The sequence below is a fragment of the Hyla sarda genome, chromosome 8, assembly GCF_029499605.1.
Source record: "Hyla sarda isolate aHylSar1 chromosome 8, aHylSar1.hap1, whole genome shotgun sequence".
In the NCBI taxonomy this organism is placed as follows: Eukaryota; Metazoa; Chordata; class Amphibia; order Anura; family Hylidae; genus Hyla; species Hyla sarda.
This window is the reverse complement of record NC_079196.1, coordinates 123320556-123340136: the sequence shown is the minus strand read 5'-3', so window position 1 is coordinate 123340136 and position 19581 is coordinate 123320556. Positions and strand designations below refer to the sequence as shown.

General features: G+C 41.9%; 1 protein-coding gene across 3 annotated transcripts in view; it reads left to right on the top strand.

Moving 5' to 3' along the window:
* TRPM2 (transient receptor potential cation channel subfamily M member 2) overlaps positions 1 to 19581 on the top strand; it is a 577304-nt gene that overhangs the window by 346705 nt on the left and 211018 nt on the right. For 2 of the 3 annotated variants that reach the window (XM_056536782.1, XM_056536781.1), the window contains one exon: positions 18970 to 19088. In XM_056536782.1, the coding sequence (XP_056392757.1) occupies positions 18970 to 19088 (119 nt within the window). Of the gene's footprint in view, positions 1 to 18969; positions 19089 to 19581 lie in introns of those variants that run through there. The other variant, XM_056536783.1, reaches the window with a different exon arrangement.

The following is a 19581-nucleotide window of genomic DNA, read 5'->3' as shown; positions in this document are numbered from 1 at the left end:
TAAGCCTAGTGTGCCCTAGTATTCCCTAACTAGGGGGTGTACTAGCTAATTGGCTGACTACAGCCACCCCTAACTACCTAAGAAAACACCCCTAATTAGCATACCCCCACGGACACTTCTAGAGAAAACTCCCATAGCAGAGCAGCTCATTCAGTCCTTTGGGCGTGACAGTTTCTAGATTAAAGATCCAACGTGCTTCACGCTGTAAAAGAAGCTTGTCTAGATCCCCACCTCGAGAAGATGGATTCATCTTTTCAATTCCAAAGAAAGTCATGCCCTTAGTGTCCCCACCATGTATCTCATTCACATGCCTAGCCAGGGCAGTGTCTCTCTTGTTTCTGATGTCACCTATGTGCTCAAGCACCCTACGACGTAATTCTCTGATGGTCTTACCTACGTACATCAGGGCGCACGAGCACACAGCGACATAGACCACTGCCCTGGTACTACAATTGATGAAATCTTTGATCTTAAATAGTTTGTTAGAAATTGTGATGGTAACACTTTCTGTTTTTTTCATAAAGGGACATGCCCGGCAATGACCACATTTGTGAGATCCTGTGATGTTACTTCTGTCTAGCCAGGTGCTAGGGGGGGGAAGAGGGGCAAGATGACTATGCGTGACCATGTCCCCTATACTTTTCCCTTTTCTGTATGTGATTTGTGGGTAATCTCCGACAAAAGTCCTGAGATCTTTATCCATCTGTAATATGCCCCAATGTCGTTGTAATATCTCACGTATGGGGCCTGACATGTTGTCAAAGGTACCAATCACCCTACATAAAGGTGCCGTCTCCGGGTGCTTCTTGGGTACCAATAATTGTTGTCTAGGGGTAGCTTTTGCGTGTTTAAAAGCTGGAATAAGAACCCGGTCCGGGTAACCCCTGTCTCTGAATCTGGATCTCAGATCCCCAGCCTGTCTCAAAAACTCCCTCTCTTGTGTACAGTTCCTCCTGAGGCGGAGATATTGTCCCTTCGGGATACCCCTCTTAAGGGGTCCCGGGTGACAACTCTCCCACCTCAGGAGGCTATTAGTAGCAGTGGCTTTCCGAAAGACCCTAGTAATAAGCCCACCTAGTGCATCCTTCACAATGGTCACATCCAAGAAATCAAGGGAGGATGGGTCCAGAGTGAAGGTAAAAGTAAGGCCCAAATCGTTTTGATTAATGGATTCTATGAATTGTTTAAATTCACAAGCTGTGCCCGTCCACAATACAAGAACATCATCTATATACCTTGTCCAGAATGGGACAAGGTCCAGATATTTTTCTCTGTCTCCGACGAACGCCATTGTGGCCTCCCACCAACCTAAAAAGATGTTAGCGTAGGTTGGCGCACAGGGACTGCCCATGGCAGTCCCTTTTAGTTGATGATAATGGCGTCCGTCGAAGAGAAAGTAATTGTGGACAAGGATATATTCCATCAATTTCAAAACGAAGGCATTGTGACTCTGCATGTATGTGCCCCTAGAAGACAGATAATAGGATAGAGCTTTGAGGCCTTGATCGTGCGGAATTGAGGAATATAATGCTTCCACATCGATTCCACCCAAAAGGGTATTCTCCTCTACCACTAAACCATCAAGTTTAGATAAAAGGTCCGTTGTGTCACGTGTAAACGATGGCAAAGACATGACAAAGTGTCTAAGGACTCTATCCACATACACTCCCACGTTCTGTGATATGCTGCCTATTCCTGAGACGATAGGACGACCCTTAAGGGGTGTGACCCCTTTGTGAATTTTAGGTAACGCATAGAACGTGGGGGTGATTGGGGCAACTGGAGTCAAAAATTCAAATTCTTTATCACTGATTAACTTTTCAGATCTAGCATTCTCTAGAATAAGTGTGAGTTCCTGTTTGTATGTCTGTGTGGGGTCACCAGAGAGGATCTCATAGGACTCTCTATCCCTCAAGATTTTATAACACATATCTTTATACTGGTCCCTACCCAGAATGACCGTATTCCCCCCCTTGTCCGAGGGCTTTATCACTATGTTATTGTTCTCTATCAATTCCCTCATAGCTCTTCTTTCATCAAATGATAAGTTGTTTCTAACTGGGCTATCCAACTTGATGAGGTTTTTAAGGTCTCGGGCAACCAGCTCCTTAAACACTTCAATACAGGAAATTTCACTAGTGGGTGGTTGTTTTTTACTTTTTAATCTAAGGTCTGTGAAAGGTCCAGTTCCTCGGTCCCTTTCGCCCGTTTCCAGGAGCTCAGTGAGATCCCTCACTGTAGCCAAATCCTCTACTGAGATACCCAGAGCCTGACAGTTATTACGTTCCATATCTAGATGAAACTTGTGCCAACTGAGCTTACGTGTAAAGAGGCTAATATCTTTCGTCCATGTGAAGGCGTCAAAATTTACAGTGGGCACAAATGACAAACCTCTAGTCAGAACAGCCAACTGGGTATCAGGGAGGATCTGGTCAGATAAATTCAATATCTGTGGAGTCTTTTTATTTTGGGGTACATTATCTATTGTTTGCCTCGTCCTGCTGTCGATCTGAGGAGGTAGGGGTTCTCCCCTAAAAAAGAATGTGATACTGAGGGAGAAGAGGGTATAGAGGGTCCAGCTTGCACAGTTCCACATTGTTGATTATATTGTTGATTTCTTGCTGGGGCCCTAGATCTATTTTTTCCTCTATATCGATATGATCTACCCCTTCCCCTTCCTTTGTCACTTTTGTTTTTTTCTCGGTCAGAGGCGTCTGTCTCTGAGGAGGAAGCCTCTGTCTCAGTTTCCCTTTGTTGATAACTTTTATCCAGTACCGTATATGCACGGTTATCCCGAAAATCCTGGAGGTCTCTGGTAAACTGTATGTGTTTGCGTTCTTTCAGATGGTAGCAAAATCTTTCAATGGTATTTTTTAGTTGGGTTTCTTTTGTTGGAAATTCAGGGTCACCTTTAAATTTAGCGGTAATGTCTTGTTGTTCTCTAAGTTTTATACCAGAGACCTCCAGGTTTCTTTTTTCTTCCTCGAGCAGGATTTCAAGGAATTTTACTGAGCAAATGGTGGCCTCCTCCTCCCACTTTTTTAGTACCTCCGGTGTGCGGAGTCTTAACGATGGTAAGATAGCTATCCGCAGTCCGCGAGGCACTATTTTGTTCTTTATGTAAGACTCAAAACTTTGAACCTCCCAAAGCGGATAAGTCGTCAGACGCCGCTCTTCTCTGACATGTGTGTGAGTAGCCGGCACGGAAGCTAGGCTCCCCGCCACTGCGGGTTATACACACATCGTCAGGTTTTATCCCAGATAGACGCCATAACCGTGAGTAACTATCTCTTCTGCTTTACAGGTACCTTACTATTTTTTGGTAATGATATGCTTACTGAGGACCATTGTTCTTATGTGCTTCCTTGCAGGTTGCGTCCGGGTCCTGTCATTTATATGCTGTAAATGAGTATTGTGCATCACATCCAGCACGCTCTTTGTTGGGGTCGCTATTGTATCGAGCTACCCCGATATTAATTCTCATATACAATAACTGTATTGTTCTACGCCAGTTAGCCCCTGATGAGGTCACATGTAACCATGTGCTGAAACGCGTTGGGCATAGCTAGCAACTATATCTATATTATCTATCAGCAGCATACAATTTACATTGGGCTACTGCATTTGTGGGACAATCCCTTTACATGCAATTTTAACAGCCTTGTTAGTGTCTATCCTTAGGTCACAGGGCTGACACCTGCCTTGTCACCTATTCGTACATCACTTTGTTTAAATCAGTGTGTTTTAGACGACTTATTAAAAGCTATGTTTTATTAGCACCTATACAGTTTTCTCTCCCCCCCTCTTATCTACTTGTTTATTTTTGGGAGTTGTCTATACTAGGCAGTGGACACCACTATCTGTCCACAATACTATTTTCTTGATTTATTCACTCTATTGGCTATGGCTAGCCTGGTAACAGGTACACCCAATTTGGACGATTGGATTAGTGAGGCACGTGACGTCTTTTCAGACAAAACACTAGTACAATCTAGGTATACACCGTCCCTCAAAGCAGCTTTCCGAGAATTGACACAGTGTCATAAATCATACATCACGAGTTTTTGGGAGGTTCAAAGTTTTGAGTCTTACATAAAGAACAAAATAGTGCCTCGCGGACTGCGGATAGCTATCTTACCATCGTTAAGACTCCGCACACCGGAGGTACTAAAAAAGTGGGAGGAGGAGGCCACCATTTGCTCAGTAAAATTCCTTGAAATCCTGCTCGAGGAAGAAAAAAGAAACCTGGAGGTCTCTGGTATAAAACTTAGAGAACAACAAGACATTACCGCTAAATTTAAAGGTGACCCTGAATTTCCAACAAAAGAAACCCAACTAAAAAATACCATTGAAAGATTTTGCTACCATCTGAAAGAACGCAAACACATACAGTTTACCAGAGACCTCCAGGATTTTCGGGATAACCGTGCATATACGGTACTGGATAAAAGTTATCAACAAAGGGAAACTGAGACAGAGGCTTCCTCCTCAGAGACAGACGCCTCTGACCGAGAAAAAAACAAAAGTGACAAAGGAAGGGGAAGGGGTAGATCATATCGATATAGAGGAAAAAATAGATCTAGGGCCCCAGCAAGAAATCAACAATATAATCAACAATGTGGAACTGTGCAAGCTGGACCCTCTATACCCTCTTCTCCCTCAGTATCACATTCTTTTTTAGGGGAGAACCCCTACCTCCTCAGATCGACAGCAGGACGAGGCAAACAATAGATAATGTACCCCAAAATAAAAAGACTCCACAGATATTGAATTTATCTGACCAGATCCTCCCTGATACCCAGTTGGCTGTTCTGACTAGAGGTTTGTCATTTGTGCCCACTGTAAATTTTGACGCCTTCACATGGACGAAAGATATTAGCCTCTTTACACGTAAGCTCAGTTGGCACAAGTTTCATCTAGATATGGAACGTAATAACTGTCAGGCTCTGGGTATCTCAGTAGAGGATTTGGCTACAGTGAGGGATCTCACTGAGCTCCTGGAAACGGGCGAAAGGGACCGAGGAACTGGACCTTTCACAGACCTTAGATTAAAAAGTAAAAAACAACCACCCACTAGTGAAATTTCCTGTATTGAAGTGTTTAAGGAGCTGGTTGCCCGAGACCTTAAAAACCTCATCAAGTTGGATAGCCCAGTTAGAAACAACTTATCATTTGATGAAAGAAGAGCTATGAGGGAATTGATAGAGAACAATAACATAGTGATAAAGCCCTCGGACAAGGGGGGGAATACGGTCATTCTGGGTAGGGACCAGTATAAAGATATGTGTTATAAAATCTTGAGGGATAGAGAGTCCTATGAGATCCTCTCTGGTGACCCCACACAGACATACAAACAGGAACTCACACTTATTCTAGAGAATGCTAGATCTGAAAAGTTAATCAGTGATAAAGAATTTGAATTTTTGACTCCAGTTGCCCCAATCACCCCCACGTTCTATGCGTTACCTAAAATTCACAAAGGGGTCACACCCCTTAAGGGTCGTCCTATCGTCTCAGGAATAGGCAGCATATCACAGAACGTGGGAGTGTATGTGGATAGAGTCCTTAGACACTTTGTCATGTCTTTGCCATCGTTTACACGTGACACAACGGACCTTTTATCTAAACTTGATGGTTTAGTGGTAGAGGAGAATACCCTTTTGGGTGGAATCGATGTGGAAGCATTATATTCCTCAATTCCGCACGATCAAGGCCTCAAAGCTCTATCCTATTATCTGTCTTCTAGGGGCACATACATGCAGAGTCACAATGCCTTCGTTTTGAAATTGATGGAATATATCCTTGTCCACAATTACTTTCTCTTCGACGGACGCCATTATCATCAACTAAAAGGGACTGCCATGGGCAGTCCCTGTGCGCCAACCTACGCTAACATCTTTTTAGGTTGGTGGGAGGCCACAATGGCGTTCGTCGGAGACAGAGAAAAATATCTGGACCTTGTCCCATTCTGGACAAGGTATATAGATGATGTTCTTGTATTGTGGACGGGCACAGCTTGTGAATTTAAACAATTCATAGAATCCATTAATCAAAACGATTTGGGCCTTACTTTTACCTTCACTCTGGACCCATCCTCCCTTGATTTCTTGGATGTGACCATTGTGAAGGATGCACTAGGTGGGCTTATTACTAGGGTCTTTCGGAAAGCCACTGCTACTAATAGCCTCCTGAGGTGGGAGAGTTGTCACCCGGGACCCCTTAAGAGGGGTATCCCGAAGGGACAATATCTCCGCCTCAGGAGGAACTGTACACAAGAGAGGGAGTTTTTGAGACAGGCTGGGGATCTGAGATCCAGATTCAGAGACAGGGGTTACCCGGACCGGGTTCTTATTCCAGCTTTTAAACACGCAAAAGCTACCCCTAGACAACAATTATTGGTACCCAAGAAGCACCCGGAGACGGCACCTTTATGTAGGGTGATTGGTACCTTTGACAACATGTCAGGCCCCATACGTGAGATATTACAACGACATTGGGGCATATTACAGATGGATAAAGATCTCAGGACTTTTGTCGGAGATTACCCACAAATCACATACAGAAAAGGGAAAAGTATAGGGGACATGGTCACGCATAGTCATCTTGCCCCTCTTCCCCCCCCTAGCACCTGGCTAGACAGAAGTAACATCACAGGATCTCACAAATGTGGTAATTGCCGGGCATGTCCCTTTATGAAAAAAACAGAAAGTGTTACCATCACAATTTCTAACAAACTATTTAAGATCAAAGATTTCATCAATTGTAGTACCAGGGCAGTGGTCTATGTCGCTGTGTGCTCGTGCGCCCTGATGTACGTAGGTAAGACCATCAGAGAATTACGTCGTAGGGTGCTTGAGCACATAGGTGACATCAGAAACAAGAGAGACACTGCCCTGGCTAGGCATGTGAATGAGATACATGGTGGGGACACTAAGGGCATGACTTTCTTTGGAATTGAAAAGATGAATCCATCTTCTCGAGGTGGGGATCTAGACAAGCTTCTTTTACAGCGTGAAGCACGTTGGATCTTTAATCTAGAAACTGTCACGCCCAAAGGACTGAATGAGCTGCTCTGCTATGGGAGTTTTCTCTAGAAGTGTCCGTGGGGGTATGCTAATTAGGGGTGTTTTCTTAGGTAGTTAGGGGTGGCTGTAGTCAGCCAATTAGCTAGTACACCCCCTAGTTAGGGAATACTAGGGCACACTAGGCTTAGGTTCCAGAGCGGGACCGCCCTTTTTAGGGCGGCCACCCCGCCTAGGCATAGGGCTTAGTTTAGGGATGCCTAGGCATTATATAGGCTCACTAGGCCCCCGCTAACCCCTCTCCACCATCCATCTAGGGCTTCCCCTACAATACCCCTCGGACACTTTTTGGTACCCCAATCTTTGGGATATCGTCCCTCATTACCTCCCCTCATCCACCAGAGCTGCTTTTGGTCAATATTTTTATCCGATATCCTTCTCTGTTTAATTCTGGGTCTCTGATCTCTAGCTTGTTTACTCTCAATTAATGATTATTATGAATATTCAAATTTCTTAATTTTACTCTATCTGTACTACCTAGATGTGCCAATCCATGTACTGTTCCCCTGTTATACATTACTCAATGTCTAATATCGGACTCAGTATAAATGTCTGGCTAAGCTCTCGCCTACCCTAATTCACATATCCAAAGTGTATTTTTGGGCTGCCATTTAAAGCTAATTTTCCTACCTGTCCTATTTTGGGACAGTGTAACTGACTTACCTTCGGGTCGGCTAGGGTTAACTATGCCCGTGCTACCGCCCCGCGAGATCAGCGGGACGGATGACGCGTTCTCCATTGTTTTGGCGCTGGCATGGAGACGGCATCGTTAGCCGGGCCACGCCCACCTTAGACCGGAAGCGGATAAGTCGTCAGACGCCGCTCTTCTCTGACATGTGTGTGAGTAGCCGGCACGGAAGCTAGGCTCCCCGCCACTGCGGGTTATACACACATCGTCAGGTTTTATCCCAGATAGACGCCATAACCGTGAGTAACTATCTCTTCTGCTTTACAGGTACCTTACTATTTTTTGGTAATGATATGCTTACTGAGGACCATTGTTCTTATGTGCTTCCTTGCAGGTTGCGTCCGGGTCCTGTCATTTATATGCTGTAAATGAGTATTGTGCATCACATCCAGCACGCTCTTTGTTGGGGTCGCTATTGTATCGAGCTACCCCGATATTAATTCTCATATACAATAACTGTATTGTTCTACGCCAGTTAGCCCCTGATGAGGTCACATGTAACCATGTGCTGAAACGCGTTGGGCATAGCTAGCAACTATATCTATATTATCTATCAGCAGCATACAATTTACATTGGGCTACTGCATTTGTGGGACAATCCCTTTACATGCAATTTTAACAGCCTTGTTAGTGTCTATCCTTAGGTCACAGGGCTGACACCTGCCTTGTCACCTATTCGTACATCACTTTGTTTAAATCAGTGTGTTTTAGACGACTTATTAAAAGCTATGTTTTATTAGCACCTATACAGTTTTCTCTCCCCCCCTCTTACCAACTATGTAAAGACAAAAGTATTTCATATGATTAGTTCATTTATTCAGATCTAGGATGTGTTATCTTAGTTTTCCCTTTATTTTTATAGCAGTGCAGTAGAAAGTAGGAGTTGGCACTAGTGTCTTGTCGTTGTGCTTGCAAACACTTTATAATCGTAAAATAGAAAAAAATCCTGGCACTCATGAGTACTCTTGAATCACCTTCATGTTTATTCACACAGAATCTTTAGATAAAGAAGCAAATATAATAGATAAAACAAAAAGAGGCGGCGCTCAAATCCCAAAAGCGATTGAAAGTAAGAGAGGTTTGTACTCACCCGGTGTATGTGGGAGGTCACAGAACAGTGATCCCCCACTAACACCTGGAGTCCTCTTGTCACTTATATACTGAAACAATCTCCGTCATGTAGACATCCCTTAGGGAGGGCGCAGGGTGAGCCGGAATCACAGTGCCGTGGTCCGTGTATGAGAAAAGAACAAATGGAAAAACCAGCGCTCGGAGGCAGTATATAACATAATAACAATCAATTCAAATTATGGTAGGTTGTCACTGAAATGGACTTACTTCACTAGGGGAGATGTGTAGGTACAGTAACCTTTCACATCATCCCCTTCCAGGAGAGTGTGACAAAAAAGCCCAGAGGTCCGTGGATGGATAGGGTGTGTTTTATTGCGACGCGTTTCGGAGGGCTTACAGAATCGCCTCCTTCCTCAGGCATATATCAAAACAAAATGATAACAGCCCCCTTAAATACATACCATGTCCGGAGTAGAGGCGTGGTAATTGGTTCTTGTGTTAATGGAAGGGTGGTTTGAGGACCTGCAGATCCGGTTCTGCAGGTCACATGTAACGGAGTCACGTGATCATAGATCACGTGATGCCCAGAGGGGAGGAAAGGCCGGAGTTCCGGCAATGTGACCCGCGACCACGTGACGAAAATCACCACGTGATCGGGGATGACACGCCGGCCTTCCGGACAGATGCATTCCACGCTGGAGCGCTCCCACCGCGCAAGCGGAGATAGATGGAACACTCAGCGCCTGCGCACCAGGCGCACCGACGACCCGATGCGCTCCAGGGCGGAACGCACTAAGATGACTATCGATAGATTAGAGAACCAAAGACGCCCATCCTACGGACATGTTTACAAAACAGGGAGGCAAGTAATACATTAAAAGAAACATGTTCAATAGAAAACATACAATACTGATATAATATAATATAAAAAGAATACAAGTATAAAAGTATATAAATATAGTGTACAAATGTACACGTAGGTTCAAGGACATATTCACTCGCATGTACACATGCATAAAGCACTCAGTCACACATATGCTAGCATGCACACCCATACTCTCATATGTATATATATATATATATATATACACATACATACACATACATACATACTCATTCACATATACTTAGAAATAAACATACACACATACACGTATTAACATACATCTACGCACATATACTTAGAAATAAACATACACACATACACGTATTAACATACATCTACGCACATAAATGTATACACACATAAAAGATACATATACCAGTATACATACATACATACATGCACATATAGTCACACATAGATATCACATTAAACACATAGAGCATATTCCAACATATCACATCTCAATCACAGACATATAATTAATTTAACATTATAAAAAGAGAATAACACATTATATATATACATATACATGTATCCATGTGTATACGCACACACACGCGAAAAAACACGCGTGTGCACATACACACACAGACACATTCTTCTATATGAAAGGATAGCTAAAATACATACTCCACAATATATGCATGTCATATAAAATTCGCGTCAATAACTTGATGTATAAAGGAATCAATGTACTTGTTCTAAGGATTCGTTTAACCCCCGGGGCATTAAGGTATTCAATTTGAAGATCCAAAACATCTCCTTATTGCATAGTAGTTTGTAATTATTATTTGGAATCTTTTCAAGAGGTGTTATTCTTAATAGTGTTGGATCTCTATTGTGTTGGAGGTTAAAATGCCTAGATAAACTATGGAGGTTGAAGCCATGGCGTATATTGAATCTATGGCCATTGATACGCTGTCTTAAACTCGTAGTGGTTCTACCAATATATCTAAGGTCACACGGGCACTCCAGAAGGTATATGATGTAGCCACTAGCACAGTTAAGGTAATCCTTGATGTAATAGGGTTTACAATCAGCTATGGGAATTTCGGTTCTCCTGTGCATAATACTGTCACAACATTTACAATTATTTTGTCCACATTTGGAAGAATAAAATCCAACATATTGAAGGAGACATCTATGAGCCATTATTTAAATTGGGACTATGATGAACCTTCTCTACCAGAGGTTAATTCCTCGGAACATCTCGGTTGTAGCGAGCCTCCTACTACCATAGGTCGCTTTACAATTAAGAACTTAGTAGACGACCTTTTACGACATACTATAGATTGGCTTTTTCTTTTTCTGTATCGTAAAAATAACCTTACACCTAAAGGTCTCTGTATGCCTTTCAAATCCGCTTTCATATCAGATGTGTCCTTCACAGGCGAATGGGAGGTGATGATGAACACCTTCTCTAGCCTCATGTTGGATAAACTGATAGAGAAACGAAAAATACTTATGTATGAACTTGTGACATCTCTACAGACCTTGATTGGTACCCTGAACCACAATACTCTGCATTTAACTACATCAGGGGAGTATAAATGGGAAAATATCCTTATAAACCGGAAACTCAACAAACTAATTAGGGATCTAAATCTTAAACACCACCCTAAAGTAAACACCAAACCTAATTATATCAACTTCAATTCTAATGATTGTGCCATTCCGGCAGGTGGGGATCATGATGTACAGCTTGGACCGAGACCCCCCAAACTGTTTAGGTGGAGCTCGGCCGGTACTAGTGCCACCCCAGTCAGCAATAACATTGGTGCACGACGCAGACCGGGACTGTCCAACACAAGTGGGCGGAGCCTGGTCGGCGTTGGCACCCTGGACAATATTGTGGAGTGCAACCATGCAAATCCACCTAAGAAACCATATAATTCCTATGGTAGAACATTCTACAACAGTAAATATCACAAAATTAATAATAAAAACACCAAATCTATCAACCAATTGAAATATAAGACCAATAAAGAAGCCTTGACCCCCAATATACAGAAAGGAGTCAACCCTGATCCTTTACCCACTAATAAAAGTGCGATAATTAGTATCCCCAAACCTTCTAACACCATTACGGTGTCAGTTGACATACACGATACAAATATAATGGAATTAGAGTCTTCGGCCCCCTTATGTGTAGTTCCCATTGAGCTTACCCCCACTCCCCATATTTGCTCACATACCACAACCACCTCTCAAAATCCCTCTGTGGTGTCACATGACACACATGGTGGAAGTAGGAAGGCCCATGATAAACACAATGGGGTTTTTTTAGAACATCTTACGATACTAAAAACACCAGACAAAACTATGAACAACCCATTAAAATTGTGTCTCCCAATCAGGGAGGAAAAGATTCTTATAACACCAATAATAAAAACTCAAAGCCAAAAAGATCAAAACTTAACCCCTCAAATAACCAAATTTTTCAATCCTCGGAAAAGAATTATCGAAAACGTAGAGGATGTAGAGGAGGACGTAAATGGCAGTGCAATGAAAAAAAGACAAAAAACTACGAACCAGAAAATGTGGATACCACTATAGTTGAAAAACGAACTGGTATCTTTAATTTATCTAAACATAAACTTTCTGTATGTGAAATAGAAGTACTTAGGAAAGGCCTGTCCTTTAGCCCCAGTAGTGAACCTAACCTATTCGAACTGTTTGTTGATTTAAATAGATTTGTGAGGAAATTGACTCTTCAGCGTCACTTTGCCCTTAAAAAAAAAAAAAAACTGAAAAATAAAGATGATATCACCCCTATAAATGGAAATCTCGGCAGTATTGTACATATTGAAGTTGAAGACTTGGTTAGTTCCATCCTAGATGACCCGATCCCCACCTCTTTAAAACCTGCCTCAACCTTCTACCCACTTGAAAGTAAGGGAGCTCATATAGAAATCTTCTATAATAAAGTTTTGGAGGACTTTAGAATTATGCAATATAAAAACACCAAAGGACAACACCATTATAGAAAAAATCTCACCCCTCTACAACACAAAACACTCAAATCCCTTATGGAAGATACTGATATAGTGCTTAAATCAGCAGATAAGGGAGGAGGGATAGTCCTGATGGATTATATAGACTATCATCAAGAGTCACTTAGGATCCTTTCAGATAGAAATTACTATCTGAAACTAGAACAGGATCCAACTACAAGTTACAATAGCTCCCTAAAAACTTTATTAGATGAGGCACTACGAGATAACTGCCTCCTAAAAAGAGAGAGAAATTATATCTACAACCATAACCCCTCGGTACCTTATTTCTACTTTCTCCCTAAAGTCCATAAGGACCCTATTAAACCACCAGGACGCCCTATAATAGCAGGGATGGAATCGGTGACAAGTCGGCTATCCGAATATATAGATCATCAACTACAAATGTACGTTATATCCCTACCGGCCTACCTACGGGATACTGGTCACTTACTATCACTACTAAAAGATTTGGAGTGGAAGGAACACTATATATGGGCAACACTAGATGTTGCTGCATTATATAGTAATATTCCACATAAAAAAGGTTTGGAGGCAGTAAAGGGATTTCTATCTCAGGATCCGCTTATGCCCATTAAGCAACAGGAATTCATTTTAAATTCCATTAAATTTACATTAGAACATAACTATTTTGTTTATGACCACACCCACTACGTGCAGGTTTGCGGTACAGCAATGGGGACAAAATTCGCCCCATGCTACGCAAACCTGTACGTAGGGTCTTTTGAGACAAATTTCCTCCAACATCCCCATATAATTTTTTACCGTAGATTCATAGATGATATAATTTTAGTTTGGGACGGCACAGAAGACTCTTTGCTGTCCTTTATAGTTGAAATCAACCAAAACAACTGGGGTCTAAATTTTACATCTACCATTAGTGGATCCGAGGTAGTCTTTCTAGATTTGAAAATCTATATCGAATCTGGTCAAATTTGCACCACCACCTTTTTTAAGGAGGTGGATGCAAATAGTTACCTAGATTTTTCTAGTTGTCACCTAAAATCATGGAAAACCAATATCCCATATGGGCAAATGAGGCGTATACGACGTAATTGCTCCTCTGATCTACAATGCTCTTCTCAACTAAAGACTCTAGAAAGTAGGTTCAGGGAGAAAGGATACCCTGAACCACTTATAAAAGATGCGAGTGACAGGATTTCACAACTTGGACAAAATGAATGTCTACAGGTGAAATCTGCCACCAACGGAGACAACCAGGAGAGATTGGATCTAGCCTTTTTGACTCGATTCAATACCTCACATGGCTACATCAAAAAGATCCTTTCTAAAAATTGGGACCTCATCAAACAGGATCCCATTATGGAGAAAATAGTCCCTAAAAACCCTAGATGCATCTTTAGAAGATCAAAGACCCTAAAAAACCTCATTGCACCATCAATACCCACTAAGCAAAAAAAGAAATTTACCCCACGGAGGGAGGTGGGTACGTTATTTGGAGGTGAGGCTATTACAGGGGCCTACAAATGTGGACAAAATAATTGTAAATGTTGTGACAGTATTATGCACAGGAGAACCGAAATTCCCATAGCTGATTGTAAACCCTATTACATCAAGGATTACCTTAACTGTGCTAGTGGCTACATCATATACCTACTGGAGTGCCCGTGTGACCTTAGATATATTGGTAGAACCACTACGAGTTTAAGACAGCGTATCAATGGCCATAGATTCAATATACGCCATGGCTTCAACCTCCATAGTGTATCTAGGCATTTTAACCTCCAACACAATAGAGATCCAACACTATTAAGAATAACACCTCTTGAAAAGATTCCAAATAATAATTACAAACTACTATGCAATAAGGAGATGTTTTGGATCTTCAAATTGAATACCTTAATGCCCCGGGGGTTAAACGAATCCTTAGAACAAGTACATTGATTCCTTTATACATCAAGTTATTGACGCGAATTTTATATGACATGCATATATTGTGGAGTATGTATTTTAGCTATCCTTTCATATAGAAGAATGTGTCTGTGTGTGTATGTGCACACGCGTGTTTTTTCGCGTGTGTGTGCGTATACACATGGATACATGTATATGTATATATATAATGTGTTATTCTCTTTTTATAATGTTAAATTAATTATATGTCTGTGATTGAGATGTGATATGTTGGAATATGCTCTATGTGTTTAATGTGATATCTATGTGTGACTATATGTGCATGTATGTATGTATGTATACTGGTATATGTATCTTTTATGTGTGTATACATTTATGTGCGTAGATGTATGTTAATACGTGTATGTGTGTATGTTTATTTCTAAGTATATGTGCGTAGATGTATGTTAATACGTGTATGTGTGTATGTTTATTTCTAAGTATATGTGAATGAGTATGTATGTATGTATGTGTATGTGTATGTATGTGTATATATATATATATATATATATACATATGAGAGTATGGGTGTGCATGCTAGCATATGTGTGACTGAGTGCTTTATGCATGTGTACATGCGAGTGAATATGTCCTTGAACCTACGTGTACATTTGTACACTATATTTATATACTTTTATACTTGTATTCTTTTTATATTATATTATATCAGTATTGTATGTTTTCTATTGAACATGTTTCTTTTAATGTATTACTTGCCTCCCTGTTTTGTAAACATGTCCGTAGGATGGGCGTCTTTGGTTCTCTAATCTATCGATAGTCATCTTAGTGCGTTCCGCCCTGGAGCGCATCGGGTCGTCGGTGCGCCTGGTGCGCAGGCGCTGAGTGTTCCATCTATCTCCGCTTGCGCGGTGGGAGCGCTCCAGCGTGGAACGCATCTGTCCGGAAGGCCGGCGTGTCATCCCCGATCACGTGGCGATTTTCGTCACGTGGTCGCGGGTCACATTGCCGGAACTCCGGCCTTTCCTCCCCTCTGGGCATCACGTGATCTATGATCACGTGACTCCGTTACATGTGACCTGCAGAACCGGATCTGCAGGTCCTCAAACCACCCTTCCATTAACACAAGAACCAATTACCACGCCTCTACTCCGGACATGGTATGTATTTAAGGGGGCTGTTATCATTTTGTTTTGATATATGCCTGAGGAAGGAGGCGATTCTGTAAGCCCTCCGAAACGCGTCGCAATAAAACACACCCTATCCATCCACGGACCTCTGGGCTTTTTTGTCACACTCTCCTGGAAGGGGATGATGTGAAAGGTTACTGTACCTACACATCTCCCCTAGTGAAGTAAGTCCATTTCAGTGACAACCTACCATAATTTGAATTGATTGTTATTATGTTATATACTGCCTCCGAGCGCTGGTTTTTCCATTTGTTCTTTTTTTAGATAAAGAAGCAAAATTTTTACTAAAATATTCCTGAAAAGCATCAGAAACCCCTCTTACAGGCCTATAGTTTCCAGAATCCCTTTTTGACCCCTTTTGGAAAATTGGTACTACATTACCTAAGCGCAAGTCCTGTTGAACAATCCCTGTCATTGTAAAATCTTTAAAAATAAGGGTCTGTCTAGCACGGTACTTAATTCCTGCAAAACCCTGGGATGGATGCCATCTAGGCCTGGTGATTAAAATGACTAAGGAAGTACTGCACTTCTTGTTGGGTTAAACAGGCTAGATTTGCTGTAGAATTTACATTATCCCTTCCCCTGTTATCTGACATTGAATTTTCCCATGTAAATACAGTAGAGAAAAAGGCATGTAGTAGATTGGCATTTTCCTCATCTTCCTCCACCATTACACCCAGATTTTTTCTTGAGGGGCCAACATTTTGAGTCTTAAAGGGGTACGGTGGTGAAAAACATTTTTTATTTTAAATCAACTGGTGCCAGAATGTTAAACAGATTTGTAAATGACTTCTATTTAAAAATCGTAATCCTTTCACCACTTATCAGCTGCTGTATACTACACAGAATTGTATTTTCTTTAAAAAAAAATGTTTCTGTCTGACCACACGGCTTTCTGCTGACACCTCTGCCTGTCTCAGGAACTGTCAAGAGCAGGATAGGTTTGCTATGGGGATTTGCTCCTGATCTTGACAGTTCCTGAGACAGACAGAGGTGTCAGATGAGAGCACTGTTAATAAGTTTGATAACTACTGGAAGGATTAAGGTTTTGAAATAGAAGTAATTTACAAATCTGTTTAACGTTTTGGCACCAGTGTATTTTAAACAAATAGTTTTTCACTGGAGTACCCTCTTAAGTTTCTTATTATTTATGTAGGTGAAGAATATTTTTGGGTTCATTATACTTTCTATGACAATCGTTCAATCGTTTTTGGTAGTTTAAATTGTTTTCTACAGAATTTATTTCTCTTCTTATAATTTTTTATGTTTCCCCACTACCTTCTTTTAGGCAGTCTGAATGCTTTCCTCTTTTGGATTATCGTATTCTTAACTCTTTTGGTTAGCCACATTGGCTTTCTCCTATTTCTACTGTAGGGTATATGTCATTCATCGGATCTATTCAGCATGCTCTTAAAAATGTCCCATGTACCTGTACCTAGAATGGGTGGAAATAGCATATTGCAAATAAAAAGAGCCTATGGGTTATAACTGTGAATTTAATGTTTCCTATTTTATATAATATTGATCTCATAGATATATGTCCCCTTATAGGTGCATGCTGAAGGACAAATAAGCAAGGACGATACTGATATCTTCACAGTATCATAAACTGTCACTTGTCTTTTTCCTTTTGCTTTACTTACCTTTACCCCTTAGAGGACATGCAGCACACATATACGTCCCTGCTGCTGCCTGGTACATGTACCTCACATTGTACAGTGAGTCTATGAAGCAAGCACAGGAGCTGTACTCGCTTCATAGATAGTGAGTGGTGAATGCTATCAGCAGCTGACTTTCATAGTAATTGACCCACATTACCAATCATGGTGATGTTCGTCATTAATCTCTTAAATGTTGCTGCATTAAAGAGGTTTCAGACAGCAGTGGTGTCTTTTACTTTGCGATTGGCAATCCCTCCCCCACCCCAACAAGCCTCCTTGGCAGTTGGAGTCCTCCTCCTGCATCCCACAGTGATCTGCTGTTAGAGCCTGACTCAGCAGACTCTAACAGCAGATCACCAGATCACCTAAATGTGATTGCATATAATGTGATTGCATATAATAGTTCCCTATGGCCTAAAAAGTATAAATTAAATAAGAAAATATATTTTTTTAAAGTATAAAAAAAGACCTTCCCCTGTTAAAACTTGAAGTCATCCCCTTTTTCCAATTTGTAAATAAATTAATTTGGTATTGTAATTTCAGAATTGTCCGGACTATTACATAACACTAATGATTCTGTACGATCAATGGCGTAAATGCTAAATAATACTGTTCAAAACTGCTGTAGATGTGGGTTATGATTCCCGTATTTATCGGGGTATACCACGCACCGGCCTATAACACGCACCCTCATTTTACCAAGGATATTTGGGTAAAAAAAGTTTTTTACCCAAATATCCTTGGTAAAATGAAGGTGCGTGTGTGCATGCGTATACCCCGATACACCGACAGGAAAGGCAGGGGGAGAGTGGCTGTCGCTGCCCGCTTCTCTCTCCCTGCCTTTCCTGGGGTCTAGAGCCCTGCTGCCACCGCTTCTCTCCCGCTGGCTATCTGCGCCACTGCCCGTTCTCTCCCCCTGACTATCGGTGCCGGCGCCCCATTGCTGTGCAGTGCATAGCAACGACGCATGGGACGCACACCGGAGGCCTGAAGCAGCGCGGACCTGACCCTGGCAACAGGTAATTATACAACCGGGATGGGGGAGGCAACGGGGCAGCGGCGCCGGCAATGGGTGCCGCTGCCCCTTCTCTCCCCCTGTCTGCCGGCGCCGCTGCCCCATTGCCAGCGCCGCTTCTCTCCCCCTGGCTATCGGCGCCGGAAATGGGGCAGCGGCACCGATAGCCAGGGGGAGAGAACGGGCAGTGGCACCGATAGCCAGGGGGTGAGAAGGGCCGGCAGCAGGGCTCTAGACCCCAGGACAGGCAGGGGCAGAGAAGCCGGCAGCGACGGCAGGTCTCTGCACCTTCAAAACCGCTGCAGTTCATTGATTTAAAGCGCCCGCTTTAAATAATTGAACTGCAGCGGCTTATCGGCGTATAACAAACAGGTAGACTTTAGGCTAAAAATTTTAGCCTAAAAAGTGTGTGTTATACGCCGATAAATACATACTTTTACTGGACAACCATTTTAAATGTATGTGTATTTCTTTAACATGTCTGTCTTTGCAGGTGGTGTATGACCCTGATGGATTTGGACTTTTGAAACAAGCTTTATTGTATATCAATGACTTCTGGAATAAGTTGGATGTCTGTGCAATTTTGATCTTCATTGGTGGTTTGATCTGCAGGTTAGATAATAATGATTTTTTTTTATGTATCTTTTAACTGTATGATAAATAACTGAAGGTATTGCATCCTGTGTGGCGGTTATTAGCCTAAATCATGTATCCATCAAACTTACACAAAGCTATGCCAAACATACAATTATATCGAAAATATATTTTTTTTTATTGCAAAATTGCCACACTGAGTGATTTCTTACATTTATCTCGTTGGAGCACCATAATGTAAAAGTATATCGTGGATGATCTTACTTAGAGGCTCTTTGCCAAGGATTTACACCAGGATGATAGGACACTTGATAAAGGGGACATCAGAACAAAGGATTGTTAAAATGGTGAAGAGGGTGCTGGTCAAAAAATACAGATAAATACAGGGTGGGCCATTTCTATGGATACACCTTAATAAAATGGGAATGGTTGGTGATATTAACTTCCTGTTTGTGGCACATTAGTATATGTGAGGAGGGAAACTTTTCAAGATGGGTGGTGACCATTGCGG